Source organism: Hypanus sabinus, chromosome 16 (genome assembly GCF_030144855.1).
Source record: "Hypanus sabinus isolate sHypSab1 chromosome 16, sHypSab1.hap1, whole genome shotgun sequence".
Classification (NCBI taxonomy): Eukaryota; Metazoa; Chordata; class Chondrichthyes; order Myliobatiformes; family Dasyatidae; genus Hypanus; species Hypanus sabinus.
Window position 1 is genome coordinate 37,658,532 of NC_082721.1, and position 14,207 is coordinate 37,672,738.

General features: G+C 40.9%; 1 protein-coding gene across 3 annotated transcripts in view; it reads right to left on the reverse strand.

Moving 5' to 3' along the window:
* Positions 1-14,207, reverse strand: part of hdgfl2 (HDGF like 2) — a 96,963-nt gene that overhangs the window by 40,770 nt on the left and 41,986 nt on the right. For all 3 annotated transcript variants that reach the window (XM_059991598.1, XM_059991597.1, XM_059991596.1), the window contains exons 3-6: positions 12,502-12,640; positions 7,549-7,695; positions 4,171-4,290; positions 3,604-3,675 (exon numbers count right to left, since the gene is read on the reverse strand). In XM_059991598.1, coding sequence (XP_059847581.1) covers positions 3,604-3,675; positions 4,171-4,290; positions 7,549-7,695; positions 12,502-12,640 — 478 coding nt within the window. The remainder of the gene's footprint in view (positions 1-3,603; positions 3,676-4,170; positions 4,291-7,548; positions 7,696-12,501; positions 12,641-14,207) is intronic.

Consider the following 14,207-nt stretch of genomic DNA (forward strand, 5'->3'; position numbering starts at 1 on the left):
TGTACTTGATTTGGTATTGGGAAATGAACCTGCTCAAGTGTCAGATCTCTCAGTGGGAGAGCATCATAATTCTATCTCCTTTACAATAGCATTGGAGAGAGACAGGAACAGACAAGTTAGAAAAAACGTTTAATTGGAGTAAGGGGAATTATGAGGCTATTAGGCAGGAAACTGGAAGCTTAAATTGGGAACAGCTGTTCACAGGGAAAAATAGATAGAACTGTGGCAAATGTTCAGAGGATATTTGTGTGGAGTTCTGTATAGGTACGTTCCAATGAGACAGGAAAGTTACGGAAGGGTACAGGAACTGTGGTGTACAAAGGCTGTAATAAATCTAGTCAAGAAGAAAAGAAATGCTTACAAAAGGTCCATAGATCTAGAAGATTATAAGGCTAATAGGAAGGGGCTTAAGGAGGAAATTAGGAGAGCCAGAAGGGGCCATGAGAAGGCCTTGGTGAGCAGGATTAAGGAAAACCCCAAGGCATTCTGCAATTATGTGAGGAGCAAGAGGATAAGACGTGAAAGAATAGGACCTATCAAGTGTGACAGTGGGAAAGCGTCATGGAACCGAAGGAAATAGCAGGGGTACTTAATGAATACTTTACTTCAGTATTCACTATGGAAAAGGATCTTGGGAATTGTAGTGATGACTAGCAGCAGACTGAAAAGCTTAAGCATGTAGATATTAAAGAAACAGGATGTGCTGGAGCTTTTGGAATGCATCAAGGTGGATAAGTCACCGGGACCAGATGAGATGTACGCCAGACTACTGTGGAAGGCAAGGGAGGAGATTGCTGAGCCTCTGGCGATGATCATCAATGGGGACGGGAGAGGTTCCGGATGATTGGAGGATTGCGGATGTTGTTCCTTTATTCAAGGGAGTAGAGATAGCCCAGGAAATTATAGACCAGTGAGTCTTACCTCTGTGATTGGTAAGCTGATGGAGAAGATCCTGACAGGCAGGATCTATGAACATTTGGAGAGGCATAATATGATTAGGAATAGTCAGCATGGCTTTGTCAAGGGTAAGTCATGCCTTACGAGCCTGATTGAATTTTTTGAGGGTGTAACTAAACACATTGATGAAGGAAGAGCAGTAGATGTAGTGTATATGGATTTCAGCAAGGCATTTGATAAGGCACCCCCATGCAAGGCATATTGAGAAAATGAGAAGTCATGAGATCCAAGGGGTCATTGCTTTCTGGATCCAGAACTGGCTTGCCCACAGAAGGCAAAGAGTGGCTGTAGACGGGTCATATTCTGCATGGAGGTTGGTGACCAGTGGAGTGCCTCAGGGATCTGTTCTGAAACCCTTACTCTTCATGATTTTTATAAATGACCTGGATGAGGAAGTGGAGGGATGGGTTAGTAAGTTTGCTGATGACACAAAGGTTGGAGGTGTTGTGGATAGTGTGGAGGGCTGTCAGAGGTTACAGCAGGAACATTGATAGGATGCAAAACTGGGCTGAGAAGTGGCAGATGGAGTTCAACACAGATAAGTGTGAAGTGGTTCATTTTAGTGGGTCAAATATGATGGCAGAATATAGTATTAATGATAACACTCTTGACACTCAGGGATCTTGGAGTCAGACTCCATAGGTCGGTCAAGCAGCTACGCAGGTTGACTCTGTGGTTAAGAAGGTGTATGGTATATTGGCCTTCATCAATCATGGAACTGAATTTAGGAGCCGAGAGGTAATGTTGCAGCTATATAGGACCCTGGTCAGACCCCACTTTGAGTACTGTGCTTAGTTCTGGCCACCTCACTACAGGAAGGATGTGGAAGCCATAGAAAGGGTGCAGAGGAGATTTACAAGGATATTTCCTGGGTTGGGGAGCATGCCTTATGAGAATAGGCTGAGTGAACTTAGCCTATTCTCCTTGGAGCAACGGAGGATGAGAGGTGACCTGATAGAGGTGTATAAGATGATAAGAGGCATGATTATGTGGACAGTCAGAGGCTTTTTCCCAAGGCTGAAATGGTTGCCACAAGAGGACACAGGTTTAAAGTGCTGGGGAATAGGTACAGAGGTGATGTCAGGGGTAAGTTTTTACTCAGAGAGTGATGAGTACGTGGAATGGGCTGCCGGCAATGGTGGTGGAGGCGGATACTATAGGGTCTTTTAAGAGGCTTTTGGATAGGTGCATGGCGTAGAAAATTAGAGGGCTATAGGTAAGCCTAGTAATTTCTAAGGTCGGGACATGTTTGGCACAACTTTGTGGGCCGAAGGGCCTGTAATGTGCTGTAGGTTTTCTATTTTTCTATATTTTCTTATAGTGAATTACATTTGACATTAAAGTCAGTCACTTGCAGATTTGAAATTAGATGCAAAAAGAGAAAATGGAGAAGCATGCAGGAAAAGTCAAGATTATAAGTCAAAGACTAAAACATACAAGGCTGCTGAAGCCACAAGGGCAATTAATTTCTATACCATTTAGAGGATAGTTTTCTAGAACCCTGACGAAGACTTTTACAGTCTACACTATTTCAATCAAAAACAAGAGCTTCAAACTATTCTGATTAATTAACAGGAAAAGTTTCCAATAAAATTCAAATGCACAATTGTAAACAAGATCTTCAATGAATCAGACCAACATAACAGAATAAAACAGAAATTCAACTCATTCAACAAAAGATTGTTGAAATATAATGTTAATTTGATTTCTCACTCCATAGCTATTTCCTAATCTGCTGGGTATCTCCACTATTTGCCTTGATAATTTCAGATTTCCGCCATCTGCAGGTTTTTATTTCCTTTTGTTAACTGCTTATTGTTAACAGCTTTTTCCGTCCACACTCTACAGACCCCTCCCCACCTCTTGATCTTGAGTCTTAGCCCCACTTTCCATAACTACTGATCATAGGACTCCATCCCAATTGTGGTCCTTCTTCCATCACCACTACAGTCAAATCTTATCCCAATGCCCAATTTTAATCCACAGGCTTATTTCTTAGCCTCTCCAAACCTTCAGCAATACAAACCCCATATTCAAATGCCCTAAAATTAACAACTTTCTTCTGTACAACGTGCAGCAGCAAACAGGAAAGTGCTATAGATTTTAGGTGCTATTAGATTTCCAAGTGGCAAATATACAGTAGAACAAAATAAATGTTGGAACACTTCACAAGTTATTTATTATGCTTGTATAGGAATTATGGAAACTCAAGGCTATTCAGACTACTTCAGTTTATTCAGTTACACAGTAAGTTTAGTTTACATATTGGAAAAAAGTGGCTAATCAATCAAGAAGATGATTGAAGTTAAAACTTATTACTTTCAGGAAAGAGTTGCCAGACTGTTGGTATAACTAGTGCAAGGTCAGCAAAAATTTCCCTACTGCTTTGCCTACATGTATGCGGAAATACAGACTTCTGTAAATGCACTGGTAAATGGCAAATAAGCACATTTCACACAAGATGTGAAATTTCTCATAATAGAAGCCTTACCCATATGCTTTCACCTTAGATTTCAGAACCAAAGCAGGTGAAGAGAAATAAAAACCTTTAGATCATTATTAAATTTGTCATTTTCCCCATCTGATATTAAGACAGTTATTCTTCCACATAAACAGTAATACCCCAAATTTCTAAGGTTCGTTTACCTTTTTCTTTCTTCCAGCTGCAGGACCGCGCCGAGGTGCTCTAGAAATAACTTTCTTTTCTAGTGTGAATTCCTAATTTTAAAAATGAGAAAGAAAAATTTATAATGCCAACTGTCTCAATATTTTTCTCAGCTGCTTTGCTGACAATATCAAGTGTCCATTCATCACAATAATAATATATGCATTTATAAATGAATAGTTTATCAGTACTGGCTGATAAACAGTACTCTGACAATTTCCTGAATTGTGGGATAGCAGTTAAAATTGGTAATTCAGAAATGCCAGATTGAGCCAAAGATAATCAAGTATTACCCTAGAAGAGGTCAAGATGAACTATATTTTTTCCCCTGCGTTTTTTTCAAATTTATCTGGTTTGGCTATATAGCAGATAAATTCAAACGAGTCAGCGCAAGAGCCGTGAAAATTCTACTCCAGTTTGGGTTACATGTGAGATAGGATGGTCGATGCTTGGCAAGAAGATCACAAAACTACCAAAAGGGACACTAATGGGAACAGTACAATAACTTTTTTCTCCAAAGAATTGGTGTTTACTGTATTTATACTTACTTGGTCACTGTTTTTCTCAGATTCTGAGGAACTTGCTTCAGAATTCTCCTCAAGCGAGTTGGAACCACTTTCCTCTTCCTCTTCATCACTTGATTTGCGAGCACGTTTTGGAGCAGGTCGCTTCAAAGTTAGAATGTGGCAAAAATAAGTTTTTTCTTCCTCTGATCAGAATGTTTGTAGATTGTTGGAATGTAACATCTTTAAAAAATAACTTTGATTAACAAAAAGCTGGAAAGAGTCACTAGTATATTATGCTGTTGCTGAGTGCCATCAAGTCGTTGCTGACTCATGGCAACCCTGTGGATAGAGTCATTTTCCATAGGGTTTTCGTGGCAAGATACACAAGTAGATTGCCAGGGCATTCTTCTGCATAGATACTGCTACTACCCAGGTTGGGACCCGGCCAGAATTGAACTCAGGACCATACGCAAAGTCTAGTACTGATGCCACTACGCCACCGACCATTATACCAACATAATTATTCTAACAATTAGTAACACTGCGCTTTTCTTTTTGTGTGAAGTTCATTGGATTTTAATACTGCATAGCATGCGATACTATTAGATCAATATTAGATTCACAAAATTTGAGTGGTGATGGCAGTTCTCAAATTTAAAATTATAATAATTCAGCTATCGTTAAAGTGCATACAACTTGTACCATATATAGATAGATTATATATATATATACATACACGCACACACACATACATATACACACACTTTGGCTTCAAGTATATCCTAATTGATCTTGATCTAAAATCAGATTATAAACTTAAGCATAGTTAAACTCACTCATATTTTCCTCCTCCCTGAATTTTCAAATTTGCTTCAAACCTGTTTTACTAATTAAAATCTTCAAATGCAATACCAGCTTCCAAACAGATAGCAATAACCTCCACCTCACTATTTAAATTATTTATTTCCATATAACTTTTATTTATCATGCTGCTTTAATGAACTTGGCTCCTCTGCTGTTGAAATTCAAATCTTTTCCTTTGCTACATGATATCATGTTTATTCTAAATGTCCACCTACTTGACCACTCTCTGTAAAATCAAGCTCGTTCAAACTTTAATGATAATATTTTAAATTATAGGGATTCACCTACTCTTTCAAGTTTAATGATCCATGTTGATTCTCAGTTTAGCAAAAATGCAAATGTTAATAAAGTTCGCATCTCTGAAGCCACTTTCATTCTGAAAATTTGAAGAGATTTCAGCACTATTCCAGTTCTGGAGTATTCACAAAATCAGTCACTACACTGTTGGCCTCAAAAACTCTGGACTTCAAAGTCTCTTCACTTTCCTACCGACACCTTCACTTCCAAGTGGATCATAGATATCTTCCTTGTTTAACCTTGCTTATCCAACAGCGCCACTTATAAGGTGCTATGCAGCAAGCAACGTTTCACAGCTTTTCAGCTTTTTTTTATAAAAAAGCAGTGTTTCGTATAATTCTGTTATATTTTTCTTGTGAATTTATCTGGTATACATTTTCACACATTGTATTCTTTTGGTTCGGTTAACCAGTTGATCTTCCATTTTCTGAAGTAGTATTAAAAAAATGCCAACCTTTTATCAAGCAACCCATTTCCCACATTTACCAGGGTCTATTTCTTGTTGTAAACGATTCTAAGGAATACAATTGCTTTTATTCTACAGCCCCACTATTATGCCAAAATCCTTGGCAATACATCAGCCAAAAACACTTATATTCAACACAAGTGGAAATGGAATGATCCTACATATACTGTTTTACATGAAAGTGGCTGTATTCAAAGTTTTAAATTTAGAACTTCAAAGTAAAGATTTATAACCTTAAAATGTCAACAATCACTCTGGCATTACTACTCAGGTCTTTGAAATACTGACTCTGGATTTTGCAAGACCAGGTATAATACTGCACATATTTAACTGAGTCAGACAGAGAGTGTTGATTTGCTGGCTCTCTGCACTCTTGGATTTGATGGAGAAGTCTGAGGGACAACTGAGCCATAACTGGCAGAATGCAGTAGCCCTGCCCCCTAAAGCACTCTTACTGGCTTTAACAAAAGGAAAAGAGGGAGGAACACTTCACACAAAATGCTGAAGGAACTCAGCAGGCCAGGCTACATCTAGGAAAAGAGTACAGTCAACGTTTCGGGCCAAAACCCTTCGGCAGTACTAGAGAAAAAGAAAGCCGAGGAGTAGATTCAAAATGTGGGGGGAGGGAGAGAGAAACACAAGATGAAAAGGTGAAACCTGAATAGGGTGGGGATGAAGTAAAGAGTTGGGGAGTAAACTGATAAAAAAGACGGAAGGCCATGGAAGAAATAAAAAAGGGGGAGGAGCACCAGAGGGAAGTGATGATTTAGGTGTGATTTCATTGAAACATAAAATTTCAAAGTGACTTGATAAGAGCAGATGTAAAGATGCCATTTCTTACGATTGGGATGCTTAAGACAAGGTAAAATTTGTTGTTAGGTGCATTCAAAAGGCTTTTGTGACAGTATGTTTATTGTCCAAACAGGGAAAGGGCCATATTTGACCTTGTATAGGAAAACGAATCTGGTCAGGTGATCAGTGTTTCAATAGAAAAATAATTTTGGGAACAGTGATCAGAACTCCATAAAATTTTCAGATGGTTGTGGAGAAAGATGAGACTGAACCATGGAGAAAAGTGGTTAATTGGAGAAAGGCTAATTACAATTATATTATACAGGACAGCAAATTGGGAGCAGCTGTTGTTGGGTATATCCACATCTGACATGTGGAAATTATTTAAAAATGAGTTGGTCAGAACTCAGGACCAAAATATTTCTACAAGGAAGAAAGACGAGAATGCCAAGATTTGGGAATCTTGGATGACAAGACGAGATTACAAATTTAGTCAAAAAGAATCAAGCAGCAAAACAAAGCTTAGGAGACTGAAACTGAATAGGTCTTTGTAAAAAGAAGCAAGAAAAGAAAAACTTAAAATAGAGAATCAAGAGGGCTAAAAGAATTTGTGAAATATCCTTGGCAAGTAGAATTACGGAGAATCACAAAACATTGTATACACATATTAGAAAGAAGATTGGCAAGACTATAATGACCAAAGAATTACAACGATGACACAGAAATTGGTCAAGATATGGATAGTGAGGATCCATGTTTGAGAGTGTATCCTCAAGGTCAGATGTGTTGAGGGGTTTAAAATGAGAGTTAGTTATCTTTTGAGTTTAACAAATCCTATTTGTATTTATGTGCATGAATAGCAGCATTAATCACCACCCACAAGAGAGAAGGGAATAACGAAATGGTGGATAGCAGCAAACCAGCTAAGTTAATAATGACAGATATTTGTAAGAGGGGAATAAAAACAAATCTGACACACCTGTGAATTACTAAGGGTTTACCTTTGGAAGGACAGGTTTCCTCTTGATGCCACTCTGTTCAATGCTGTCTTTGTCAGATTCCTCATCACTCACTTGTTTGTCCTCTTCTACACCACTCCCTGGGAGTGCTTCATTTTCTGGAACTTCACTGTCAGATGAGCTTGATGGCTAAACATGGTAAAGCAAATGTCAAATCAGCTTCTGAAATTTTGCACAAAGGAAATTAAAGCCAATGTTATTTATTTTCCAAGGAAAAATCCAAAATCTCGCATAAGCAAACAGCTTGCTTTAATATAGTTCTTTTAATGTAGCAAAGCATAAGGTGCCTCCTTACTCCATCAACTTCCTTCTTGTGAGTTACTTATCTACCACTGGACTGCTTTCTCCTTGCTGTTCATGGACAGTTTTACCAGGGTCCTTGCTACCATGCTCAGTCAAATACTGACTTAATGTTATGGGCAGCATTCTATGAAATCAGGCTCTGACTCATGTTTGGACCAAACTGGCAAGTTCTGGAGTGAAGAGGACCCTGGGTACCGACAAGGTGGTTACTGGAAGACAAGTACTGCTTATGCCAAGACCACCTTCTATAATTTAGCTGATGACTGAATTTAGATTGATTGTGCAGCAATTTACAGCTTGGATTTGTCCTGCCTTGTCATGCACAGGACATACTACAGGACAGAGTTTCAGCTATATTGGAATAGAGGTGCAGCTAATTCCTGGATAGTGTTGTAGCTGAACTTGCTGTGCCCCATGTTGTAGCCTGCCTCAGCCACCCAGGTGGTGTGCAATCCAACAAATGGTAGAAATGATTGGCCGACATTTTTCTTATGGTCGCAAGACCCTGTTGAACACTGGTAACGTAGAGTACTACAAGTATGATTCACTAGTTCATTGGAAAGACCAACAGTCGGTTGTTGCGTGGCTAAGGCCTGTTGCAGTTACCGGCAAAGGAGACAATGGAGCTAGGTGTGTGCCAATGGATTCCATAATGGGCAGGGAACTGGCCCCTCTCAATGGTGCTGGGTTGGATTCTTGCAGAAATGTCACTCCAAGACATTATCAATGCAGGATCATCTACAGGCCATGGCACTCAGGGATTTGGCCTATATTAATATTATTTTTTATATTTTTTGTAACTGTATGTTTCCCTGTTATCATAATTATACATGTTACATGTGCTGTGTGTGACTGTTGGTACTGTGCTTTCTAGCTTGGCCCCCAGAGGAATGCTGCTTTTGGCTGTATTCCTTTGTATGGTTGAATGACAATGAAGTTTCATCTTCTGGAGCACAAATTTTTAGGATTTTAGTTAGAATGGATACTGGTCCTTCAAATTAGGCTGTGTTCTGTGCTCCCAGCCATTTCTTGATTTTACATAAAGCAAATTAAATTGGCTAAAGGCCAGCATTTGCTATGGCAAGGATCTCTGGAGGAAGCAGGGATTAATCACCATCTTGGCACATCTCACTGAACATGAGCTTGCTTACACAGAGAAGAGTGGGGAAGACAGCAGCTTTCATCATCATCAACAGAAGATGAGCAAAACACAGAATCTGATAGTCAAATACATGGAACAGCAAGGGCAGTCCCAAGGATTACAGTCATTGTGTCAGCCAGAGTGTATCACTCCAGCCTACCCAATTCCATTATATCCAACACCAGCCCTCAAAAGGCTGTTGATGAATGATGCCTCTGTGGCTCACTCCACACAGCACAAGATAACTTTCAGCATTTCATTGTTGTGGGAGTACCAGTGGAATACTGAGCATAATACCAGGTTTTCATCATAGCAGTGGAAAACGCAGGTGTCTGCAACCACGTTCTCAGCACAGCAATGCATCTTGTATAAAATGCAGTAATTATTCCTTTTAGAGTTGATTCCAATTCCATTTGAGCTCTCCTTCCTGGGACACACTGGAACACCACCAAGGTACAAGACTAAGCACTGAAGTGAGGGATTGGTCACAGGGCTCAAAGATCAGAGAACAGGAGAATCCCTTTCTGCAGAGGCTGCCCGCCTGAGCATTGAGTACTTACCCGTTTTATTCCTTTCTTAAATCTGTAAAGATCACTCCCCAAGGTGAGCATGAAATTAACAAAGGGCAGATAGTACATTCACCTTTCTATAAGGAAGCTACTTCAACATTTAGTTCAGGGTCTTTTTAAGTAAGCACAAGGAATTATTGAACTCAACTGGATCTACGTTTAATTGACAAAAATATATTACATATTCATTCTTCAGACCAGAAGATCAAACCTATATACCCAATCAAACTGTATTCATTTTTTAAAATTCTGCAAAAGATCTTAGTAATTTGTAGATATCTACTTGAATTTGTATACATGCTCTTGACCAAAAGAGTAACATTATTTAAAAAAAACCTTTTCCAGTTTTCAATCCAAAATAATGACTACTTCATCCCTTGTCAAGCGACAAGACTCGAATTAACTCTTACAGCACCTGACTTAGGAGACCAAATTTATGCTTAACCTACAAAGTTCTTGTTACACCCAAAGCCTCCATGTCAACTGGTGTTCTAGAGGAACAAAAGTTTTGACTTGTTTCTGATTTTCTATACATTAAAAGTAGAGTGTACATTTTAAAGAAAATTTAAAAAATACAAACTAATTCTAAAATTATTTCAACTGCCTGCTTAAGCACTGCAGTATTTATCACAAACCAAAATATTTAGTTTGCACAAGTCAACTATCTATAAAATAAAATTCACAATTGTAGCGGTGTGCTACACGCAGCGCTGCAATAATGACACGGAGTCAGTGAGCTGCAGTTGCAAAAGAGATTTATTCAAACCACTCGGCCTTGCTTTAAACCCTTCCTGATCCCACCCTCCCTGTGACTGTATTCACAGTCCCGTCCCGCGTGCAAGCTTTTCCCCTTGCTGGTGAAGCAGGCTTGGCGTCCTCTTTGGAACCTGCCTCAATGCCGGTGTGTACCGCTTTGTGAGCCGGTTTGAGTGCGCTGGGAAGTGGGTCACCACATAACCGCCCCCCAGAACCGGCGATACACCCCCCAATGTCCACAGTCTGGGTCAGACTCTGTTTGGGAAGTCTGCCTCTGCGCCGTGGTGCCTGAATCTCCACTGGCTGCACCAAGTCCACATGGGCCGGTTTGAGTCGGTCCACCGTGAAAACCTCTTCTTTCCCCCCCCAATGTCCAGCACAAATGTGGACCCATTGTCTCTGATCACCATAAACGGCCCCTCGTAGGGCCACTGTAGCAGAGCCCGATGTCCGCCCCGTCGTACAAAAATGAACTTAAAGTTTTGCAGGTCTTTGGGTTCGCAGATCGGGTTCTGCCCATGCTGTGAAGTGGGTATGGGGGCCAGGTTACCGAGCCTCTCGCGTAGTCTGCCCAGGACTGCTGCGGGGTCTTCCTCTTGCCCCCTTGGGGCTGGTATGAACTCTCCTGGGACGACCAGGGGTGCGCCGTACACCAACTTGGCCGACAAGGTGTGCAGATCCTCTTTGGGCACCGTGCGGATTCCAAGCAGGACCCAGGGAAGCTTGTCCACCCAGTTAGGCACTTTGAGGTGGGCCATGAGAGCCGACTTCAGGTGATGGTGGAAACGCTCCACTAGTCCTTCGACGGCTGTGTCCCCAAAAGGCTGGCCATAGCTGACCACAGGCTAGAGGTGAACTGGGCGCCTCTGTCGGAGGTAAGATGTTGATCTCGGCTCCGGTGTCGACCAAAAAGTGGCGTCCCGACTGCTTGTCCCAGACACACAGGAGGCTATCCCAATGGCTATTCACCATAGCCATCAGCGGCGGCTGGCCCTGGCGTTTCCCGGGAACTTGCAGGGCGGGCTACAGCACCCCACCACTGGAGATAGAAGCACCATTGTACATTGGTCCCTTCACCCCTGCCTCTGGGGTTAGCAGGCTCTGCAGCTGGGCCTGGTCTGGTTTGCTGCTGGGAGCGTGGCCTGGTGATCTGTGAGACGGACGCCCCATTCTCCTTCTTGGCTTTCCACAGAATGTCCGCCCGGGCTGCCACCTTCCAGGGGTCGCTGAAATCCGCGTGGGACAGCAGCGGGCGTATGTCTTCGGGCAGCTGCTCCAGGAATGCCTGCTCAAACATGAGGCAGGGCTTGTGACCTCCGGCCAGGGACAGCATCTCATTCATCAAAGCAGATGGTGGCCTGTCCCCCAAACCATCCAGGTGCAGTAAGCGGGCAGCTTGCTCACGTCGTGAGAGTCAGAAAGTCCTTATGAGCAAGGCTTTGAATTCTGTGTATTTGCCATCTACAGGGGATGATTGTATGAACTCCTCAACCTGGGCGGCTGTCTCCTGGTCGAGGGAGCTCACCACGTAGTAGTAACGTGTGGCATCCGAGGTTACTTGCCAAATGTGGAATTGGGCTTCTGCTTGCTGAGGTGAGGTCGCAGCGTCCAGTAGCTTGGCAGTTTTAACGAAACAGCATGAACAGATGCGGCATCGTTCATCTCCGGTCCAAATATCATTTGAGCCATCGGGGTCACCAATTGTAGCGGTGTGCTACATACAGCGCTGCAATAATGATACGGAGTCGGTGAGCTGCGGTTGCAAAAGAGATTTATTCAAACTTCGCGGCCTCACTTTAAAGCCTTCCTGATCCCACCCTCCCCGGGCGGGAATGCTGTATTCATAGTTCCGTCCCACGGGCGGGCTTTTCCCCTTGCTGGTGAAGCAGGCTTGGTGCCCTCTTTGGGACCTGCCTCAATGCCGGTGCGTGCCGCTTTGTCAGCCGATTCGAGTGCACTGGGAAGTGGGTCGCCACACAATTATCATTGTTATACAAGTAAAAGCCTCCCAAGACTTAAATCATACATTTCTCCTGAGAAGAAAATTGCTGGCAATGACTGAAGTACACATTAGCTTAATATCGTACTGTATCAGACAGAGCATTACCATAAATGTAGTTCGACACTCTGCAATTCAATACCAAATATGACAAATGCTCAACTCACCGGTGGTGCGGTAAAACTGACATTTGGGTTGTTTTGTATTTCCCACAATCCTTCATTGAATCCTTTCCTTTTGTTCGGCTTTCCATATTTGTCCTTGTATTTTTCAAAAAGGAAAATATCTTTTGGTCCCAAAAATGCTCTAGACAACCAAAATAAAAGAAATGTCGATTATACAATTACTAAATATAACATGTGAACTTTCAACATTATACATGGGAACTTGATCATTAAGGATTTTTAAAAAAATGTTAGAGAATACAATCTTAACTCCACTTCAGGGAGTGTTTTCTCACAGGTAACATTTCTAACCTTGAAACAGCAATCATAATCAAAGGGTTGAAATAAGATATTGAAAATTTCAAGATAAAAAATAATTAACTGAAGGGCCATTTCAAATGGAATGGGAACACAACAGGCTTGAATAAATTGGAATCAAAAGTTTCACTTTGGCCCAGGTACAGTGTAATGAGGGAGAAGTAAAAAGATAGAAGATGCTTCTAGAATACATACAAAATGGAAGCAATTGAGGCTCTGAATAGTGTGAAACTTAATAAATTTGTGGTATTAGAAAGATTGTTTGTACTTAAGGTGAATAAATCACTTAGTCAACAAAAGATAGATTCCAGATTGATGATGCAAGGGCAGATGCAAGGCCATAATCTTCTCAGCAACTATAGGTTCAACGGTGTTGATAGAAGGACTAGAATGTGGAAATAATACACCTTTTTTTTTAAAAAGGGTGCAACAATGAATATTCTCAAAACATCATAATCACCATTACTGTTTATTTGGATAATACATATATTACAAAAACAGTTTTTATATGTTAGAGGCAAAATGAGCCTACCAACAATATGGAACTTTTCTAATGAGGGCTAATGAGGGAAAAGCAATCTTTACTATGTACATGCACTTTAAAAAAAAAGCATTTTATAAAATGACACATAATGGGCTTGCCATCGAGATTGAAGGCTATTGTATGAAAAAGCTGAAGCAGTATGGATAAAAAAACTGACTAAACAAGATGAAATATTAATTAATAGTGAAAGTCCTCTTCAGAATGGAGGTAAGTTTAAGTTTTATTAATGTGCATTACGAACTTGAATTTGGCTCATCATAATAAATGGGGATATAAACTCACTTAGCCACTTTATTAGGCACAGGAAGCTGGTGTGGTCTTCTGCTGCTATAGTTCATCGCCTACAAGGATCAACATGTTGTGTTCAGAGATGCTTTTCTGCACACCACCATTGTACCATGTTGTTATTTAAGTTTTTGTCTTATTCCTGCCAGCTTGAACAGGTCTGGCCATTCTCCTCTGATCTCATTAATTAACAAGATGCTTTCTCCCACAGAACTGCCATTCACTCGAATTTTTCTTTGTTCTTTGCATGATTCTGTGTAAAGTCTGAAACTGTTGTGCATGAAAATCACAGATCAGCAGTTTGAGATATTCAAACCACCCCGTCTGGCACCAATAACCAATAATAGTCAAAGTCACTTAGATCACATTTCTTCCCCATTCTGATGTTTGGTCTAAACAAAAACTGAACCTCTTGACCATCTCTGCATGCATTTATGCTACCACACAATTGTCTAATTAGATATTTGCATTTATCAAGCAGGTGCACAGGTGTACCTAATAAAGTGGCCGCTGACTGTACACTTAACAATTATGAAATATTTTACAACAGTTAATTTCTTTC